This window comes from Notamacropus eugenii, chromosome 3 (assembly GCF_028372415.1).
Source record: "Notamacropus eugenii isolate mMacEug1 chromosome 3, mMacEug1.pri_v2, whole genome shotgun sequence".
NCBI classification, from domain to species: domain Eukaryota; kingdom Metazoa; phylum Chordata; class Mammalia; order Diprotodontia; family Macropodidae; genus Notamacropus; species Notamacropus eugenii.
This window is the reverse complement of record NC_092874.1, coordinates 484,661,725-484,684,212: the sequence shown is the minus strand read 5'-3', so window position 1 is coordinate 484,684,212 and position 22,488 is coordinate 484,661,725. Positions and strand designations below refer to the sequence as shown.

The following is a 22,488-nucleotide window of genomic DNA, read 5'->3' as shown; positions in this document are numbered from 1 at the left end:
CCTTGGTTTGAAGAAAACTGAACTCTATCCCTTTTCCCTTTCCATCGACTTCTGTAGAGCAGATCACCTGTCACAAGGTAGGGTCTTCGCCTCTGGAGGGTTGGGGGCCTGCCCTTCCCTCGTTACGAGGCTCCCTAAGAACTCCATAGGACAGGGAAAAGGGAGCCTCCAGGAGAGAGCCAGGTTCCTGTTCACCACTTCTGGAGATGGCCCGCTCAGCTGGCTTTGATAAGATGTGACAGCAGCGTCAAGAACTCTTAGCCTCATGCATTATGGAACTCCATATTGCTCCCATCAAGGACAGTCTCCGCCAAAAAAAAAAAAATGCAAATGAGCATTTAGATATGCTAATGATTTCATGCTGATTACTGGATCTTTTCCTGGACCTAGCTCCTTCATAAAAGAGAAGAAAAAGTTATTTTGAACAATGCAAAAGGCTGAAAAATATTAAAGAAGCCTTTCAGAGATTCATTTCGGAATAACATTTTTCGGGGTAAATTCACTGAACCCTCTGTTCTTGGCAGATAAGGATTAAGAACAAGGACGTTTCAATTCATTACAAACGAATCTTCCTTGAACACACTCGGGGCATAAGCAGCAGGTTTAAGGGGGGACACAAAGCTTCAGAGTTCCCTCCATTCTCCAGCCTATTGTACAAAAGTCCCTCCCTCCTCAATCTTGTCAGGCTCATCTTCTTGGGAGGCTTTCAATGCCTTTGGCACTGAGACATGAAGGAGTCACCCATCCCCTTCCCAGACAGCCCCTCAGCTCCACTAGGAGGACAAGATGGCAGCTTCTGTTGACAAAAGGTCATGTTACCAAGTCTTGTTTCAGGGAAGCTTCTTCCCCAGCCACAGGATGATACAGAGGAAGCAGCACCAATTCCTGAACTAGGAAAATACATATACCCATTAGGTATGGGCACCCTATGATACTGGAATTATTGAAAAAATGACATTTATTTTTGGAAAACTCTGGCCTCACATGACCAGCTACTCCCCTCAGGCACCTCAAGGCAAGGAGTGTGGTCCTTCAAAAGCATAGGATGCTGAAAAAAAGGCTGGGGTGAGATGCCGGCCTTGGGATCTTGAGGATCTTTGCTTGGCCTCCATCCAAAGACAAAACACTGTCCAGTTTCTACTCCAGCCCCTTCTCCTTGTCTCTCAATTACAGGTCATAGTGGGTGGCAGTAAAAAATAACAACGAATGACCTATTTATTGAGGTTGCAGCTGACCACCAGCTCTCAGGAGGCCTAGCTCCCTCTCAGCTGAACTGCAGGTCAATGACAGGACTGAGACACAGCACCTCTAGCCAGCAAAGAATGAAGAACATCTGTAACAAAACCATTTTACCCTGGCATGATGTAAAAGCCATCTGTCAGCCCCAGACCCTCACACATGAGACGAAGTCCTTGGGTGCCATGAATGTGAGGCAGGGTTGAGGAAGGGGCTTCTTTAGAATAGAGGCCCCTCCGTTTATGGATGACATCCCTTAAAGGTGCACTTGGGGCCTGGCAGAGTGGGGCACTGAATGACAGAAAAGAATAAGATGGTGCCCAGTGGCAGCTGGTCATCCCTGGATGCCCAGAGGGCTCCCACCCTGCAGAAAACTGCTGCGCTCACCTTGCCAGACCCATTCTTTCAATGAGCACACTCTGAAGACCATCTGAGGTGCTGGTATCAGGGCCCATGAGCAAGGGGTGGTGCCCTTCTTGAGTCTAGAGCCCTCAGTCTGGAAGTGTAATGAAGGCACAGAGTCATCCTCAGAGACACGGTTTTAAAAGCATAAAGTAAAATGCACAGGGTGATACAATTACAATTAATTGATTACAATTAGATTGAAATAGTTAGGAAATTAAAAAAAACCATTCACAGTTCCCAGGTTACAACTGTTAAAACTGTTGAAGGTCCCCAAGATCCAGCTCTAACTCTATGATTCTAGTCCCCAGATGCACTTTGCTGACTTCTCCTCTACCATTAGAGGCAGTGTGGTATAATGGATAGGGCTCTGTACTCAGAGTCAGAAAGACCCAATTACCAACTCTTAATTTACCAGAGATTGGGGAAAGTCACTTAACCACTCTGCCTGAGTAGGAAGGTTGGATTTAGTGTCTTCAAAGATCTCTTCCAGCATTTTAGGGTGAGGCTCTAGGGAGAAGATGGGGATTGGGGGTTTGGTTTACAAGATGAGAAATTTTTCTCCAAAAAAGGGCTCGATTTAGAGTGGTTTTTCCCTTATAGCCTGCTTCTGCACCTTTGCTCAGGCTGTGCCTCATGGCAGGAATGACTTCCCTTCTCAAGTTTACTTCCTGGAATTCTTGGCTTCCTCCAGGGCTCAGCTCAAGAACCACCCCCTACAGAGAGCCTTCCCTGACTCCCTCTGACATTGGCACTCTATTATCTTCCCCAAATGACAGTGTTTTACTTTGCATTTCCTCTTCTGAGCTTCCACTATTTTCACCAAATAAGTTCTCTGAGGGTAGCAGCTGTTGTGCTGTCTTTTTATCCCCATCGCCCAGAACAGTGCGGGGGAGGGGGTGAAGGGGGGGAGTAAAAAAGCACTTATTAAACACATGCTGTGTGCCAGGCACCAACTGCTTCACAGATATGATCTCATGCTATCTTCCTAACAACTGTGAGGAAGGTGCTATCGTGATGAACATATTACACCTGGGGAAACCGAGGCAGGAAGCAGTGAAGTGACTTGCCCGGGATCACATGGGAAATGACTGAGGCTGAATTTGAACTCAGGTCTTCCCAACTCCAGACCCAGCACTCGATCCACTGCCTGGCACATAGTTGGCATGCATTCTGGGTGCTGAATTGTTGAATGGAATCAGGAGCTCTCCAGAGTCAACCCTTCTTTTGACATCTCCACCCCGCCCCTCCGCGATGCCCTTTCCTGAGGGAATGCAAAAAGTGTCGCTGCCCAGACTGACCAGAAACGAAGGAACAGTCAGATCCCTGCTCCCTCCGCACTTGGTGCCCTCGGGCTCCCGCTTCCTCCAGGCTGGAGAGATTACTTTCTAAATGACTGCCTTCAGGCCCTTCTAGACTCAGAGATCAAGACTTCACTAATGGGGGTCAGAGGAAGCCGAGACAGGCCACTGCCAAAGGCCAGCAGGAGAGCTTTGTCCGCGCAACCCTCCCAACAGACCTTCCCTCCAGAGGCGCAGCTGAGCATGCAGGGAGCACATCTACACCCCGCTCTCTAAAGGGAGGCAGGGAATGAAGCCACAATGAAGGGTTCTCATCATCGTCTTCAAGTGACTTGGACGATCCATTTTGTGGCTGTGCAAACACAGCCAGTAGTCCCCCCTGACCTTCCCCGAGCCTGGCTCTGGGAATCCTCTGGGGTGCCAGCAAGGCCAGTACGGAGTTGTGGATAGAGTGATAGGAGAGAGCCAGCGCTTCCATTCCCTGACTGTGCAACGCAGAGCTAGGCACATCGTCTCCTGGGGCCTCAGTTTAGTCATTTGTAAAATGAGAGGGCCCTAAGGGGCCTTCCAGCTCCTTCTCTACTCTGATGACCGTTTCCTTAAGGATAAATCAATATTGACTCCCAGCGATGGGAGCCTATTGACCATGCTTAGGAGACGGTACTGCTCCTCTCCCCCCCAACCCCCCCATAAGGACAGTGACCAAGACTGGCCTTGGAGAAGACAACAGCATCTCCCTCCCTTCACTGGAGAAGCAGGGGGCTATGGGGGCAGAGGCTTGCATGTGCTGCAAGACACAGTCAGTATGTCTTTGCTGAATATTTCTTCTGTCTGTGTTCATCCTTGGTTTTCAAAGAAGACCACGGCATCAGAGAAGTGATGACATGACTTGCACTTGACTTTGTTTGGAGTGAGGGAGGGTTGTGCAGGTCACCAGCCTCACTTTCTTCTCCTGAGCCACCTGAGCCCAGTGACCAGATATTCATCAATGCATCAGGATGACTAGAGATGGCCCAGGATGCAATGGGAGACCTTGGCATTTTTAGGCTGGCCTTTTCAGGTACTCACTTAGAGGAAGGTAACGTCCATATAGAGATGTAAATAGCTTGCCCATATTACATAACAAGTTTTCTTTTTCTTTTCCTGCTTACCTTTTTATGCCTCTCTTGAGTCTTGTATTTGAAAATGAAATTTTCTAATGAGATCTGGCCTTTTCATAAGGAAGGTCTGGAAATCCCTTATTTCATTGAATGTCTCTCTCCTTCCCTGAAAGATTAGGCTCAATTTAGCTTGGTAATTGATCCTTGCTTGTAGTGCAAGCTCCTTTGCCTTATGCAATATCTTATTCCAATCCTCTGATCTTTTCATGTAGAATATGCAAGGTCCTGTGTGATCTTGACTAGAATCCCTTGATATTTAGATAATTTCTGGCTGCTGGCAGTATTTTCTCCTTGACCTGATAATTCTGGAATTTCGCAACAATATTGCTTGGTGTTTTCAATTTGGGATCTCTTTAGGGAAGTGGTAGCAGATTCTTCCAATGAATATTTTGCCCTCTGGGTCTAGGACTTCAGGGCAATGTTCCTTGATGATTTCTGGGAAGATACTGTTCAGGCTCCTGTTTTCATCATGGTTTACTGGTAGACCAATAATTCTTAGATTCTCTCCTGGATTTACTTTGCAGGTCAGTTGTTTTGCTAATTTTTCCTTGAATATTTCTTATTGTTATGAGGAAAAGCTCACTGGACAGGGGACAGGGGACAGGGAAAGGAATTCTGTGTACATGTAAACAAGGCAAGGTTTCAGACTCATCAAAAGCTTCAGGAATATTAAGCACATGGAGGACCTGTGTGTTCCTCCCCAAGGAGTGCTCCCTGCATGGACATGCCCTCCCCCATGGTGAAGGAGGCTCCCTTTCCACTCAGCTGGTAAGGCAATTGCTCACCCTCCCCCCCATCTCCCTTCCCCACAATGCAACCCCTTGGGAGCAAGGCCTGTTTTCTCTTCTCTTTGGTGCCCAAGAGCCATCGGGTGTGGTATCTGGCACATATTAGGTGCTTAAAGACAGCCTGCTGATTGATGGATTGATCTCTGACTCCAAGCCCAGACCGCCTTTTATTCTTGCCTATTTTTTTGGGAAATCTATCTCCAGACCCAGCACAAGGGCCCTCTAAGATTCCCCTGAAAATACATCCAAATGCTTCCGAAACAGCTGCAGAGCATGAAAGGAGAGAGGGTCAGATTGCCCTGGGCTCTGACGAAAATGCTTAGCATGGCAGCCCTGGCTTCAGACATCACAGACCATCTGGAGCCGTCAGCTGTCTGGGACAGACAGGCAGCAGCTCTCCCCATCTAGCCCAGGCAGACTCCTTGGGCTATCACTCCTAGCTAGGCACATAGGCCTCATTGGCCTGGCTAGATCTCAGGGCTGAGGGAGCAAGCTGCCTCCCACCCTACCCCAGAGACTAGACCAGGACCCAAGCTGAGGGAGAGGGCTGCCTCCCAGAGATGAGGGTGGGTTGTGGAATGAACTCCATAGCCCTCCATGTGGCTGGCTATGAAGGAAAGATCCAGACTTGACTAAGCAGAAATCTGACAGGTCCCCAAGATTCTGAAGGGGTGCCTTAAAATCTACCTTTAACCTTCAATGACTGCTCGGAGTCTTGGCCCAGCAGTAGGGTGATATCAGTAAGCACAGACCCATCAAGTCCTCAGCAATCTAGAGCCAAGACTCTGGTCTGGAGCCATCTGTCCAAAGCCTGGGAAACTGTTCCCTGGCTCTTACGTTTGTCCTGGAAAAATAACTCATCAGTCAGCTAATGCTGGACCTTTCTCGGGGCTGATTGAGGCCGAACAGGAGCAGCAGACCCAAGTGGGAGGCAAAGCCACCCTTGAAGGCTTTTCAGCTGCGGACCCTGCCAAGACTTCTTGGCCCAGTGACCTGGCCTCCAAGAACCAGAGCAAGGCATTGACAACAGTGATCAATAGTGGAGCTGGACTCACAAACATGAGGCAGGTCTGGAGCTTCCAAAGGAAGCTTCCTTTGTCCTAGGCCATCCCTGAGCTCCAAAATTAGGGAGGCCCATTCATACCATGACCAAAAAAAACCCGTTAGAAATCAGACTGGTTTCTCTGGGGCTGTTTTGTGTCCTTATCTCCCTGCCCCCCCCCCCCCCCCCCGCCCTCCTCCTCTCTCTCCCTCCACAAGAGACAGATTGGGCTGCAGAGGAAGAAACTGAGTCCCAAAGTGGAGAAGAGATACTCCAGGTCACAGTTACTCAAAGTGGCAGAAGCAGCACTTGAACCCAGGGCTTCTGGCTCCAAACTGAGACCCATGATGAGTGCAAGGAGCCTGCCTTGCTCACATGGCTGATGCTGATTTCTCAGAGCCTAGGAATGTCTGAGAGTCTCAGGGCCCTCATCAGCAAAGTATCACCACCACCACCATAGTCAGCCTTCGTAGAGCGGTTGATGATTTATATAGCTCTTGCCCCTGTTCCCTCCTTTGAGTCTCCCAACCTGGGAGATAGCCACTATTTGTTTTAACATTTATTTTTTAAACTTAGAGTTTCAAATTCTCTCCTTCCCTTTAACCTCTCCCCCACACATTGGGAAAGCAGGCAATGATACCCATTATACATGGGAAATCATGCAAAACAGATTTCCATAGGCAGGTGCTATAATCCCCATTTTGCAGGTGGTGAAACTGAGGCTTAGGTGACTTGAATAGGCTCACAGAGCCAGCAGGGGTCTGAGGTCGGATTTTAAACCCACGACTTCTTAACCACTGAGCTACCTGGCTACTTAAAACCAAAGATAGCAGTTCAGCAAAACTGCCTCCGACATAACAGACCTAGAAGGAACAGCTCCCAAACTCGGGGGACTCTGCTGAGGAGTGATACTCGCTCCAACACAGGGCTCCAGATCTGCTGGTTGATCTTGTGCTCAGGTGAAGGGGAGCAAGGCGAGGGCAAAGAGAGCTGGTGGTGGACCGGCCGCGGCTCAGTGTGGGCTTGGAGGGCACCTGAGCGTGGCGGCCAGAACAGACCCAGCATCAGGCTGAGCGTTTACCTGCCTCCTCCTGGCACGGGAGCCTCAGCCTCCCGCTGTGGGCCCCATCAGGGCCAGAACAAGGCCGGGCTATTCTGAACCCAGAACACGGAGAAGGAATTAAGAAGAGAGAGACAGAAGGGAGAGAAGCCTTTCTCTTGGTGGACGAAGACGCGAGGAGAGATGCCCCAGCGGACTAACTCCTCTGGCCTCGCACCTGCGAGCCCCGTCCGGCGCATCCAAACGCCAAAGCATCGGCTCCTGAGGGCTGCGGAGGGAGCGGGGAGCACGAAAGGGACCCGAGCAAAAAAGAAAGGACCGATTGGGCCTTCATCTGGCGCTATCTAATATCAGCCTTACGATTCTAATGAAAATAGGCCCCAGAAATGGGGCACTTGTCAGAGCGCAGACGACTGCATCCCAGGCAGTAACGCCCCGCTTCTCTGCAGATGGAAATGACATTGCAGAGAACGTGCCTATCCCTGGGCAGGTGCTCCAGAAACGCGGAGGGGGACAGGAGCCCCTCCACATGGTCCGACAGGTAAAGGCCTTCAATCACCAGGAATACTCCTGGCCTTGAGTCCTGGGGAGCAAGGACCGGTCCCCAGGCACACCCCTCCCCCGCCCAGCAGGAGGCTCAGTCCCCAGCCCCATACACTTAGACCTCCCGTCCTCCGCCCCACCCCTTCAAAGGCTGGGCAGCAGGTTTCAGGACCCAGGTGACTCCAAGGTGGGAATGCAGCGGCTGCCGGGAAGCACAGGACCAAAATCCGTTTGCAGGGAGGCCTCAATTTATAAACACATCTTACTTCCAAGGCTTTGTCCTTGAGCCAGCTGTTTGGAGCCCGGACCCCACAAATCCAACCCCATGCACTGGGGGGAGAGGGGCATGTTTCTCGTGTCTGGGGATTCTTAGAGATCATCTGACAGAACCATCTTCTTTTACAGCGTTCGAGCAAGTGGGAACCCAGGAAAGTGAGGTGGTAGGGTCGGGATTCGAATCCAGACCCCCTGAGTCGGCTCGGGCTCCAAGGGAGCCCTGACCTATAAGATGTCATTAGCAAGATTCCAGACCTAAGCATCCGCCATAAGCAGAGGATCTGTAATTTCAGTGTGTGTGTGTGTGTGTGTGTGTGTGTGTGTGTGTGTGTGTGTGTGTGTGTGTGTGTGTCTTTCCACCAATCACATCACAGCCCATCCATGACTCAGTGGGCACCTAAGCCTTTGGGGGCTGCCTGAAGCTCAGGGTCACACCTGAAAACAGGTCTGAGGCTGGATTCAAACCCAGGCATTCCTGATGCCAAGCCCTGTGCTCTAACCATTAGGCTACCACTGCCTCTTCTATGACCAAGTACTTTTGGCCCTCAGATCACTAAGAGCAGTCCCAACAAATCCCAGCCTGGTCCCCCAGGGCAGAGAACCCCAACTTCTCCCCACCCTCCAGTCCCTAGAACAAGCACATAATTCCTCTACAAGATCCTGGAAAATCGGCAGAGTGAAACTACCAAGTGGGGAGAGAAGAGGGAAGGGAGGGTTACAAAGTTTCTATAAAAGACCCCAATTTAGAAGGACCCAGCAAGTTCCTGGGATGGAAAGGAGCCCAGATCTGTTCTTTCTCCTACCAGCATGAAGAAACTGTGGGACCCAACTCCTCACACAGTGATCTCTGCAGCATTCATCATTAGCAGTTAACTATGCTCTTTTTGAAGACCATCGATGATGGGGAACCCACTACTTCTCATTCTATTTTTGGAAAACTCTGGTTTACGAGGCCATTTTTCCCTATACTGAGGCAAATACCATTGCTCAATGTCCTCTTCTAACAATAATAGCTTGGGGTTTTTTTGTGTTTTTGTGTGTGTTTTAAAATTCACAAAGTGCCCTATGTGTTATCCTATTTGATCCTTATAGCATCCTGCTGAGATGGTGTTAAAAATAATAACAACAAATAATAATAATAAATGATAACACTGAGAGTTGGCATTTATACAATGCTTTAAGGTCTGCCAAATGCTTTCACAAGTGTTAGCTCATTTGATCCTCACAACAACCCTGAAAAATGGATCCTCTTACTATCATCTCCATTTTACACTTGAGGAAACTGAAGCAAGCAGTGGTCAAGAGACTTGCCCACGGTTCTACTGCTAGTAAGTGTCTGAGTCTGGATCTGGACGTTCTTGACTCCAGGGCCAATAGTCAATGCAATGCACCACCCATTTTACAGATGAGAAAATTGAAGCTGAGTGAAATTAAGTGACTCACCCAGGGTCATAGAGCTAATCAATATCTGAAACTGGACTCTCAACAACGGCTCTTCCAAGTCTGGAAGATAACCATCATGCCTCCTCTAAGACCTCTCCTTTTAGGCTAAGGAGTCCCAGGGTTGGGACTGTTTCTTTTGTCTTTGTATCTTCATCACCTAGGACAGTAGCAGGCACAGAGCAGGTGTTTAATAAATGCTTGTTGATTGATATGTCTTAGAGTTATCATCCGGGTCACACTTGTCTGAATGACAAGACATCAAGACACCAAGTGATGAGTTTTTCAATAGCTTTCCTAAAGTGGAGCTCTCAGAATGTAATGCAATGTGCTGGGGGCAGCAAACCAGGGGGGAGTATAGAGGCACCATCACCTCCCTCACTTGGTACCCAGGGTCATGTTGGGACACTCCAGATGTCATAGGTTACCAAAGATAAAGGTCATCTGTAGATAATCTTGTTCTACACAGAACTTTCCTATCCCAAGTATGGACCAACCTTAACACAAGTAAGACCCTGAATACATAAAGGATGCAACACCAAAGACCATTTATTGATGGAAGTGTTGTGCATGCCTGGGTCTCTGGTCTTCCCCTTCCCATTGTCAGATTAAGTGTTTAACGTTCCCGATCCCTCAGAGCAAAGAGCATCGAGCTGGGAGTAAAAATGGTGGAGGCCCCGGGCCAACGGCAGACACACTCTCCTTCAGTGCAGCCCAGGATCCCGTTAGTCCTGTGTTGGCTTCCCTGTCACACTCTAGTCTCAGATTAGGCTGAAAATTCACAGAAAACCCTTCACTTTGGGGGTTTGAAGTGCCACTGAGTTTCGCCTCCCCTGTTCTCTGCTTGTGCAGTGGATTGTTTTTAACTCAAGCATAGGACTTTCACTGGATTTTCCTGCATTTAGTATGGGCCATTTGCTTTCCATCTTTTGGTAGTATGTTGGCTTTGTCTCCCAGACTCGTGTTGTTCTCAAATATCCTGAATCCCCTGGAGGTCAGTGAGGACTCTCCACTAGAAACATCTTCCAGGCTGGGATCCACTCCTCTTTGCCCATTCAACCAATCCCAAAGCCATCAGCCCAGGCCACAACCCCTCATCTCTCTCAAGAGACTGGTGGGAGCTTCTTTCCAATGCTTCCTTAAAGATCAAGGAATACTCTGAAATATTCCCTGAGCCCAGCCCTGAAGACAACAGAAAGTTGTAAGGAGCAGAAGTGGTCCTATATTCTTGGATTCATCCCATCTCAAAGAAAGCCAACAAAATGAAGACAAAATGCCTCATTGATCTAGAAGCCTGAATATCTTCCCTGGGGTTTCTATATAGACTGGCCTCCAGGGTCAAAACTACACTTTTGTTTAAAATATGGTATAAATGTGGTATATTTGGGTCAAAAAAAGAAATATCAACAAATCCAGCTTCGTTGGTTTCTCTGAACCTATTCTTTCAAGGACCAATTGGAAACTGACAAGGCTGTTTTTTAATGTATGTTGATTTGGTTATCAAGACCTGGCCTCTGTCTATAGGTATCAATGTTCAAAGTACATGGCAGATAGGGATCATGGTTCTGTCTTCTGTCCCAATTGTATGAATGATGGGAGGTCTGCACTCTCATCCCACTATCCCATTGGTCATTGCTAGTATCTCTCTGATGCAAGTGACTGCATTTGACCTTAAAGCCTTACATTCTATTCAATCTGGGACTCAGTCTCTAGCCTTTCAACACAATGGCACCAGTAAAAGTGCCCAAATGAACATATCAACTGGTATTCAGAACAAGCTCCAATAAAATCTGGTTCATATGTAGAGGTTTCAGATGGGTGAAGTTGTGCCCCAACTGTAAGTCCAGTGGCTCAAAGTGATCTTGGCCCTGAGATGTCACCTCTCAGCCTTAGTTTCCCTGTGTGTTCAATGAGGAGGGTGCCCAAGGTTCCTTCTGGCACTAACATTCCATTATCTTATTTATGGTCAATCAGGAATTAATTAATAAATAAGGCCTTTTTTCTCATCCCTTAAAAAGATGGGTTTGTGTTCCTAAAATGGTTCCTCAAATGTCTTTGTTTGTCCCCCATTGCTTTGGGGCACCTTTTTGGAAGCTGCAGAAATACTGCTTGTACATAAGACACAGGGGCTGACTAACTTGTACCCATGGAGCCTGATACAGTCACAGGCCTGTACTCTGAGGCCAACTCAGTTGAAAGAGAGAATAGAGGGTGTGAGGGGCAGAGATACAAAAGCCCTTCTGGTCACAGGTACAGACTGGCATCCGGCACTTGTTATAAAACATCTTGTCTACTTTTGGACTCACTTGAACCCTAGAGTTTTGAAGCTAGTAGCTGTGCATTTGTAACTAAAGTGCATTTTTCCAGTTGCCCAGGGGGAGCCTGTCAGGGTAGGTTGTGGGGAACCAGCCTGTGTAGAATTTTAAATGTCAAATAGTGAAATTGGTGTTTTACCTTAGAGGGACTAGGGAGTCATTGATGCTCCTAGACAAGGGAGTCACAAGATTAGATATTTACACTCAAAAAAAGCCTCCCTGGAAGAAGCCTCGACTCCATGGACCAGCCCAAGCATCCTGAACTTGGCATTCTTAGCAGGAACAAGGCAGAGAAAAGGATGAACCTCCATCACCACTTTCACGCCTTTGAAAACTGAGCTAGGACTGATATTCATGTGATCAAACTCAGAGATGCTCAGAGTGGGAGTGGTCCCTGACAGCTGGAATAATTAAGGACGACAGCCCTGGCAGCCTCGCTTCGCTGGTGTGCCAGCCAGCCTGATTTCAGAGAGGGCTCCAAGCACACAGAAAGAGTACGAGGTAAAAAGGAGGTCAGCAGCGATGTAGTGAGTGCCCTCTGGTGTTGACCAACTGGCGAACCACGTAAAAGCAGGACAAAAAAAAAATCTCCATCAGAAGGGCTCACTCCCCAGTCCTCTAGAAGGATATACATGGATACACACAGAGGTAAGAAATGTAAAATTCCGCCCCACCCCATACAAAAGGAACCCTGGAGCTTCACTGGAAGCTGAGGACGTCAGCAGAACAGAACTGACCTCCGAGCCCCGGCCCATCGCTTGGTCACCAAGGCAATCACATGAAATATATTTGTAAAGTGCATTTAATAAATGCTCTTCTCTCCCCCTTCCTTCCTCTTCTTCCCAAGGTCATGCAGGTCTAGGCACCAGACGTGTTTTGAACCGCACTTGTACCCCATTGCCCCCCTGAATGGACACTTTGGTGACTTCCTTGGGCGGTTTTTAAGCCCAACACATGCAGGTATTTAACCTGCATCTTGGTTTTCTTTTTTTAAGCTTTGGTAATTTGATCAGGAAAAATGTGCATGGAGAAGAGTCCTCTCAAATGTGACTGCAGGGATAGCTGAGGGGCAAGAGGAATCATGGAAATTCAGAAGCAGAGAGGAGAAGGCGGTGAGGTCATCACTGATCATCCTAGAGTTGTCAGGGAGCTTCAGGAGGGACATCAGCAGAAGCAGCCCTGCCTCTGACTGGGTCAGATACAGTCCCTGGGAGCCAAGAGATCAGCTCAGCTCATCCAGATCAGAGAAGTGGATCATTCCCAGCCACCTTTTCAAGTTAGCTTTTCCCCAAGGACCTTCCAGAAGAATCCCCTTCAGCTCCTTTGGGGAATTGTGAGGAGGATTGGAGATCTGGGGAGGGGAAGAGGTGTGAGCCCACATTCCATCCAAATCCAGCTGGATGGGGCTTGCTTTATGTAACCTCACTTCTCCAGCAGACACTGTCCCTTCCCTATTGGTCAGGTTGTCACTTCCCAAATTAGGCTCTCCTCCTGACTGGCCAGAGTTTATAAATGCCTCCCAGCTCAAGTTAAAGGGCCTGGGCCAGCTGGGGTGAGGGCAGAGGTTTCTGGGCAAAGATCCCCTCTTGAGGGTCTTGCTGGGCTGTGAGCACGGATGAGCAAAACAGACGGCTGCTGAGGCTGTGGAGAAGAGCATCTGTGGAACATCCTCCAAGCTCCTCTAATGCTCCAAGTCCCAGGGAGAAGGGATAAAGATAGAAGACCCTACCTGGCTGCCAAAGATGGAAAAGAGACCGGCCAAGACAAAGCCAAGATCCCTAGTCTTTGGGAACAGGGCTGAAGTGACCCAGATCCTGAATTCTAAAGCCAAAGCTCTGGCTCAGTCACTAAGCCATTGTGGGAAGAAATTGGCCCTGTTCAATGTGGGCCATTTTGATGGGCTAGGTGGCCCTCTTGGTGAGGCCCTGGGTCAGCAGAGGCCTCCTGGGCTCCCAAGCCAGAGACTTAAGGGCTGGACCCTCACTTCAACTCCCTGATGCACAGAACTTTTGAGGCAGAAGGCACCTGGAACGTCGCTGAGTCAGCGGCAGTACGGGGCGGGAGCACACCAGACAATGGACCTGGGGCCAGGAAGGTGCCAGGTTTCCATTACCCCAAGACACTGCTAGCCACAATCTCCTGGGCCAGCTGCTTCCCCTCCCTGAACCTCAGCTCATGCATTTATAAAAGGGGAATGCCTCTTATTGTTATTAACATATAAGCATATGATGTGATATTAATGTGTTATTAGAACACATTAATGTCCTTGTATAATATTAATGGCACCAAGCGGGGAATACTGGGGCTTCACATTATTGATCTGGAATTACAACCACATATAACACGCAGCATTCATATACAATAATGTCCACATACAATACTGATGACATCTCCATACTATGGGAATGACGGTGCTCTTATTAGTTCATATATAATCTACAGTATTAATGTGCAATAACACGGCTATAAAATGGAAATAATAGTCTTCCCTCCCGGGATTCCTCAGAGGAGCAGTGGGCTTGTGATTCAGAGTGCTAGGCAAACTGTAAACATGACGGGCATGGCGGCTCCATCTCGGTTTTTACCTCCACCACCAGTGACTGGCACTTCAATGACACTTAAAGGTGGGAGGAAGGTTTTCTTCACAACTGGGTTAGAAGATCAGGTTTTCTGATCCAGATTTGACAACTGAATAAACTGGGGCTCCCTGATTTGGGCCCATTCCTTCTCGGTCTCCTTGGTCATCCATCTCTCATCTGAGAAGTGGGATCTATCCTGGGCCCATTCCTCCTCTTATTACACCATCTCTCCCAGCACCCCATATTTAATCAGCATCTGCATCAAGATGACTCCAAAGTACCTGGACATGTCCACCTGGCCCTTCCATCAGTCTCAAACTGAATATGTCCAAAGTGGAGCTGATTGGCCTTCCCCCAAAAACAACACCCTTATTCCCAATGTTTCTGTTCCTATCAAGGTACAGCCATCCTCCCAGTCACCCAGGTTTTAACCTCAGAGTCCTCCTTGGCTCCCTCCCCTTCTCTCTATTGCCACTGTGTCCCACCAGTTCAGGCCCTGACAGCCTCCAGTTTAGGGTCAGAGGAGGAGGTGGAGGTGGATTGAACCTAACCCTAAACTGGCCACATCCCATGCCTGTGATGTACCCTGTCCTCATCTCTAGCTTCCTTAAAAGCCCAGCTCCAGCCCCACCTTTGGTGAGGCCTTTCCTGAGCCCCCTCCCTAATTAACTCCTATTTCTCTTGTACAGACTCAGATTTGTGCCCAAGACAGAATTAAGTACCCTGAGGGCAGGGACAGTGTCTTGAATAAATCTGTACCCCCTGCACCCAACATGATGCTTGGCACATGGTAACAACTCAATAAATCCTTTCTGATGGGCTTCCTGGCCTCCTGGGGTACACATTCTCCGGTCTGCATGCCACTTCAGGCACTGACTGGGCAGACATCCAACTAGCTTTGGCCTCCAAGATGACAGAGGCCATGCCACCCTTAGGTCAGCTTCCCTCTGAGCCATGCCTCCCCGACACCAGCCCTAGGCCCTCCATGTCCTCATCCCTGCTGTGGGTCACTCTTGTCCAAACCTGGCTTCCACAAAGGAGCTCCTAGACAATGCTGACACATTCAGGGGAAGGAGCAGGAGATTCAGCCTCTGAAGCCTTGAGCTCATATCCCAACTCCACCCCTCCAACTCTGGATCTATGATCTTATGTCTCTGCCTCAGTTTCTTCATCTGTAAAATGAGGGGGTTGGATAACATGGTCTTGGAGGGTCCTAGCTCTAGACCTCTCCCACCTAGGCAAGAGTTAGTGCTGTATTTTCCGTTTATCTAAAGACATTTATTGTCTGACACAAGGCAGAGGAGACGGGCATCTCATTGTGGGATGGTGGACATTTAGAATTGGAGTGCATTTAGGGTTAGGATTAGGGATAGAACTGATTCTAAATCCGCTCCGATTCTATCAGGTCCTCCTGAGAACCAACGGGAAAGTAGGTGATAGATGGGGTCCTTCCAAGTCCCCCAGAGAGCCCTCCTCATCTGGATCCATCCTTGTCCCCCCCCCCCCCCCCCCCCCCTGCTCTCCAGCATTTCCCACAGCCCAATCTAGGCTGAGGAATGTTAGTGTTTTCCATGGGTGTGTCAGGAGCACCCTCTAGTGACCACAAAGCACATTGCGACACAAGAGGGAAGGAGGAGAGTAGATGTGGGGGCAGCCTCCAGGCTCCTGAACTGGCCTGGGCAGCATCGAGGACCAGAAAGAAAGCCGGGGCTCCCTATCCCCAGGACCCTGACCAGGCCCAGGCAGAAGCTACAGAATCCAGCCAGAGAATAGCCCAGAGCAGTGGGGGCAGAGGCCGAGAGCAGCCCTTGGATCCCAGCACCTGTCCTTCTGAAGATTCAGCGCTGCTCCCCAGCTCTCAGAGAGGCACCAAAGCTTAGGGCAGAAGTGGGAGATCAGGAGACAGTGCTGGTCACCCTTAGGACATCCCCTTCTGCTCTGGGTGCAGCCTTGGGGGGGCACATGGAAGAAGGCTGCTCCCTCCTTCCCCCCAAGGCCCTCTACATAGAGTTCTTGTGTCCCTGGTCCTTCTCCTCAGGTCCAAGGAAAGTGGCTGGTCCTTCCTTCAAACATCCTCCAGAGACCCAGCCTCCTGGTCCTGATCCAGCCTCCTTCTGATGCTGTCCAGCTCACCCCCCTGGTGCAATCCTGCTGGCATTATCAGATCCTGAGCACGATCCTGGCCATAGGGTTAGAGAGAGGGGCTGGACCTAGGCTCCCAGTAGGATGGAAAAGGTTGTGATGCCTTTTCCAGGGTCTGAGACATGTTCTCCAAAATGTAGTCTTAGAAAGTTGGAGACTTGGCCAGGATCTCACAGACTGGATGTACCAGGGGTGGACTCACACCTACAGCTGGCTCTCATCTGGCTTTCTTGGCTACCCTGTCACCCTGTTGATTCGTACTGAGCCTGCTGCCCACAGGGACCCCAGCTTTGCCTCCCCCACCTTGGACTTGGGAAAGTGAGTCCTTGAACTGACGTATCCAGTTTGATCTCCCTGATGTCCTGGCTTCAAACCCGCAGGGTGGACAGAGAAAGATGATAAAACACAAGGGCTTCAAAAATCTGGCAACAGCTGAAGCTAGATGCCGGGGAATAGGCATTGGCAGACGGGGGGCTGGCTCTGGCAGTGATGAACGCTGCTCCCCCAGCAGAATCTTACCTGGGGGCCGCAGGCACAGGTAGAAGCAGAGTCCCCAATCTCATGGCCAGGGTCTTTACCATAGATCAGTCTGGATAATTTAGGGGTGTTCAGTCCTCCTGATCATCCCCAGCTTCTCTTGGGCTGCTCATAGCTATCCTGGGTCTGTTTTCCATCCAGCTCAGGCCTCCCCTTCAAGCAGCCTGGGGGTGCTATGAGAAAGGAAGATGGTTCTGCAGCCCTTCTGGTCCTGCCCTTTGATATCTTCAGAAAGCCAAAGTGATGGCCCACAACCCTTCCCTGCCTGGTGCTATCTCTACTTCAAGGAAAGAGATTTGGCACAGGGAAAATCTATTCTTTTATGTTATTACCTTAGAGGCCACCCTGGGGCCCTTTCTCCTTTATTCCTTCTCTATCATAAGCATCCAGAGCACACTATTTGCCAAACAATTACAGGACCTTACAGTCCCTTAATTCGTGGAATTGAGCCTCCCGTATGAAATGAAAGACCAGGGAGGCCTTGAATGCCATCCTCAGAGACCACCAAATAGCTGGCTAACACTGATCTGGTAAATGTGGGCAGTTGTTTGGCCAAAAGGCTCCAACTGTCAGTAACTGAGTGAAGTAGGACTTGGCAGCTTCCTAGAATGTGCCAGTCTAGATGGGCCTCAGTATCAGGGGGCATCAGATAACCCGCTCAGCCCCTCAGCTTCGGGCCCAAGAGGTGACATTTGGTTCACAGTAACAAGACAGTGGCCTCCCAAATGAAGATGCTAAAATCCCCCAGTCTCAGAATTGGAAGGAACCTCAGAGTTTCGGCCAGAACGAGCATCCTCTCTGTGACCAGTAAGTGAGGGCCCACCTGCCTTCCCAATTCTGGAGAGCAGTAACCCTTTGGCAGGCAGCTGGAGGGGGTGCATAGTGCACAGAGTGGGCCTGGAATCAGGAAGACATAATCCTGAGTTCAAATCTAACCTCAGACACATCTGAGCTATGTGACCCTGGACAAGTCACCTAACCCTGTGTGCCTCAGCGTCCTCATCTGTCAAATAAGCTTGAGAAGGAAATGGTCAACCACTCCAGTATCTTTGCCAAGAAAACCCCAAAGGGGGTCATGGAGAGTCTGACGCAACTCAACAATGACAACAAAATCCCTTTGATCTCCTCCCATGGCATGATCTTCAGAGACTTTGGTCTCCCTCAGGTCAGTCTCCCCTTTCTCAATGCTGCCCCAAACCAATGTAGAGCCCCAACCCACCCTCTCAGAGGCAGATGGTGTCTTTCATCCAAGAAATTCAAAGTGTCTTTCCAGTGACCACTTAACCATCCTCTCTGAAGGAGGAAAAATCAGGTCCCATTCAATGCGTTGGAAAGGGGATGAGGACATGCAGTCAGAGTCAAGGGGAGCCTTGCTCAGAAGTCAGGCCTTCAAACTCCACAAGACACAAAGGGGCTTCCCTCTGCAAGGTCAGGAAAGTCTGGGGCTCAGGACAACACTGACTCCTAGGTCTGGGAGGAAACTAGCCCTTGGGGAGGGTGGCACTCCATTGCCCAAGGAGGGCAGAGATGACCAATCAGACTGCCAGGTGGCAGCCAACTCAGAGCTCAGAGATCTGCTGTTTCACTTGCAAGGCCCCGGCACCTTGCAAATCCCAGACACTTTTTCCCACCACTTCTCCTCTTCTGTGGAGGATGTGAGAACATCAGATGTGCACCTGGCTATGGCTGGTGCATGTGGGAGCTTTTATAAGGAACCTCTTGATGGATCCATGATGTCCCTGCACTGATAGAGGGGATACCCTCATGGTTCCACTTTGTATGGGAGGCCCTTGTTCATACACATCCATGAACTATGAAGGAGAATTCTTCTCTGTCCCAGGAGACCCTGTCTTCTTGGGCTTTTAATATCCTGCAATGGCCCTGGTGTTTTCATTCACTCTTGTTTGATGAACAGTCGAGTCCTGGTCCTGCTGTGGTCTGTAGTCAAATGTCTTTTAGGACATCCTCCCTGGGCACAGGTGGTATCCTCTATGGACCCAACAAGCCCTTGAGACTTCCAAGATCACAGTGGTGTTCCATGATTGGCAGCCCAGCACATGTTCAGTAGAAAATCAAGACTCAAAATGTGGATTTTAGGAATGGGGAGGCAGGGCTGTTGTGAGACAACGCATGTTTTGTATGTTAGCGTTTGCTCTTATTGTTAAAGCAATCAAAACAATCTGAAAAGACCAGTTTGAAAGCTTATCGAGAAAACTCATCTCTGCGAGCCCAGCTGACTTTTGCCTTTTTTTGTAAGTCCAGTGCTAGACAGTTAATGAATGGTCAGTGAATTGAATTAAGTTAAATTTAAATGACCTGAGCCCCACAGTATCCCTCTGATGGAAGGGTGCATGCACTCTACAGCTGAGGAAACTGAGGCAGAGGCTTACTTGCATTGGACCAGAAAGGAGGTGTTGGAGCGGGGATTCCCAATCCAGAGCTCAATGGATGACTAGTGCTGCCCAGAGGACCTGCTGGGGAAACACTAATCACTGTGTCTAAAATGAAATATATTGCTGAGCCTTCAAGAGGGGTGAGGCCTTTCAGGTCACACAAATGAGAGTCCATCACAGGCATTTTAAAATTAAATGCATCTTCATTCACAGAGAGAAAAAATGCCAAGTCTGCTTCCTTTGGAAAGATTAAACTGCATGGTAGAGATACCCATGAATGCCCATCCATGGTGACTGATATCAAAGTCAATTAAACGAGCTGTGGGATTTTGACCTCCCCCCTCGTGCCTGGCTCTGTCAAGCCAGAGGAAGGGAAGTCTTGGCCCCTGCATCTGCTTCTCACACTTCTTATCTGTGACGCTGACCAATCACTTAACCTTCCTTGACTTTTTCAAAGCAGAAAGGCCAGCCAAGTCACCCCTATGGCCCTTTCCTGTTTAACATTTGGATTTGGAACTAGCTCAAGAATCCACTGAGGGCAGAAGACCCTGTTTTGTCTTTTGTCTTTGAATCCCCAGCCCCCACCACTCTATTGACTGTGTGTATAGACCCCAAGAAAGAGAAGAATATGGAAATGGAGGAACCCCCCCCTCCCAATTCTGCCTTGTATATCTTGAGGTGTGCTGAGGATTTGGGTGCATTCCTAATACGGTGGACTTCCTTTGGGACCTTGCCCTAACGCCAGCTGGCCAAACATGCTAGAGCGCACATGTGTGGACACGTGTGGACACACACCTAGAGTCATCCTCAAGTGTACCTTAAGGTCAGAAACACAATGTTCTGGCTCCAAGTAAGACAGGATTCATGCTGACCCTGAGGAAGACCATCTATTCTTCCCTGGCTTGTTGTACTTAGAGGGGTCATCCACATTCCTGCCAATTACCACACACACACATGCCTCCCCAGGGAGACAAAGGCGTTACACTCTCAGGTGCCCTTTCCATCCTCTTTGGTTCAGTTCAAGAACTGCTTCCCAGTCTCTTTTCCCTGGGCAGGAGAAGAGAATGTTAATACTTTCCACTGGGCCACATGGCCGCCTTTTCCAAAGACATCCTGCCAGGAAAGAACAGGCCTCTTGAAAAAAATTCAGCTTTTCCTTGATTATTCAGATGGTGTGATGTCAGTGGAATCCAGGCCTGGAGGGTGAGCTGGCCATGGGCCCTGGGAATGTTCCCAGTTTCCTCAGCATTGCTTTCTTCCCTCGCTCATCACCAATTTCATCATCCATGCTCAATGGATCTCCGGTAGGGTTCCGGAGGCCATGATTATCACCAGCTCTGAGATGAGCCCTCTCTGGCCTCCCAGAGAGACTCCAGCCTGGTTCTGAAGCGGGGAGGATTGTTTACAGCTGTTCCCCACTAGGGCAACTTGGAGGCCAGGGGGGTATAGGCTGCTTCCTCCTGAGCCCCAGAGGGAGGAGTCCTGAGGGCTTCTTAGGAAGGAGCCCCAAAGCCTGGGACAGACAGGCCTCTAAGCCATCTTTTGAAGCCTTCCACGGAGGCAGGGGGGAGTCCTGGCAGCATGAGCCTCATGTTTACAGGAGTCAGAGTCTGGCAAGCTTGGCTTCAGAATGGGGAGCTCTGGAAAGATGGGGGTGACTCATCTCCTTGGCCCCATGGCTGGCTGGGCACAAGTGCAGAATGGTCTACAGGCAGCTGGGGTCGGGGGGAAGCTCTGGACAAACAGACCAGGGGAGGCCACCAGAGCTTCCACTACTTCTGACTTGCCTGGCTGCTTCCAAGTTTGGGTGACCAGTACATTCTGGAGGCAAGATGGGGCCCACTGGCAGAGGGCCTTTGTCATAAAATCAGAAACATGTGAGAAACACCCTGTGGACCACTCACTCCTGAGCAAGGAGGATGAGGGCTGAGGGAGCCCAACAGGGCCCAGGAGAGGGGTAAGGGACAAGGAATGAGGAGTGGTCACTGAGCCTACTCTGCTAAAAGCTGTTCCTGATACCTACAGCCCCCTTCCCTCCCAGACACTGGGGGCTGAGGAAGGGGCACAGACGGAGGCAGCACTCACAGCAGTGTTAGTGTCTCTGGGAGGAGAAGGGGGCCACAGCTCACTTGTACCAGGGATAGTCTCAGACACATAACTCTTGTCCTCATGTTCTATGTAAGAAACATGAGATTCCCTCCAGGACTCAGCGAAAGCCAAGAGCAGAACGCAGCAAAGAAACCAGGCCAAGGCAATGGGATACCAGAGTCAGGGAGGAGAGCTTCTTAGCTCAAAAAGAGTTTCAGGGAGAATCATCACCATCATCACCAACATCCCCATCCCCATTCCCATTATCACCACCACCATCATCATCGTCACCATCACCATTGTCATTATCATCGCCATCATCACCACTGCTATTGGTTCATTCATTTGTTCCAGGTCCGTGATTTCCCCACTGTGAGAAAATCCCAGAAAGCAAATTCCCTCCACCATCATCCTAAGGAGTTACCTGAGGCCCAGAGAGGTTAAACATTTTGCCCAGAGTCACACAGCCAGGAGGGACCAGCAGCAGGACTTGAACCCAGAGCCTTCTACGCACAGGGAGAGAATGAGTTCTTATAAACCCCTAAGAGTCAAAGTCCTGGGCAGAAATTCAGCAGCCAAAGTCAGAGGCGCTGCCTGTGACCTCCTTGAACCCAGGGCCTGGAGCAGTGTGGGATTGGGCTTCCAAAGGATGGCTGAGCATTCCTGGTGAAATCCTTGGTCCCCTTTAAGATTAGGTCACATCAGGTACCCCTACCCTACGAGCTACTACATCGACCCACTGCCAGAGGATCTCTCACGTGATCCTTCATTGAAATCAGTTATGGAGATGCTGGCAGTTAGGGCAGGCCTGGAGGGCACCCAGGTACTTACAATGAAGCCAAGCTTTTTGTAGTCCCTCGTGTACATGGACTTGCGCTTTTCGATGCTCCCACCACTGTTGCTGGGCTCGCACTCGGCATCGAAGGCGATGCGTCTCAGTTCAAAGATGATGTCCCTCTGGGCCTGTGGTAAGGGAAGGAGAGAACTGCTGATGTTTCTGCAGCTCTGCTCTGAGGCAGGCTCTCTTATGGACCCCTTTTATAGATCAGTAAACTGAACCTTGGAGAGATTAAGAGACTTGCTCCAGGTCCTGTTACTAGTGAAGGTCAGAGGCAGGATTCCAAAACAGGTGTTCCTGACACCATGTTCAGGACTCTATCCACTGGACCACTCTGCCCCTCCCTAA

The 22,488-nt window shown here is 49.6% G+C and overlaps 1 protein-coding gene across 7 annotated transcripts in view; it reads right to left on the bottom strand.

Annotated features, from left to right (window-relative positions):
* The window catches only part of ELMO1 (engulfment and cell motility 1), a 385,710-nt gene that overhangs the window by 218,353 nt on the left and 144,869 nt on the right, over nt 1–22,488 (bottom strand). For all 7 annotated transcript variants that reach the window (XM_072599131.1, XM_072599132.1, XM_072599133.1 and 4 more), the window contains exon 13: nt 22,134–22,265. In XM_072599131.1, the coding sequence (XP_072455232.1) occupies nt 22,134–22,265 (132 nt within the window). The remainder of the gene's footprint in view (nt 1–22,133; nt 22,266–22,488) is intronic.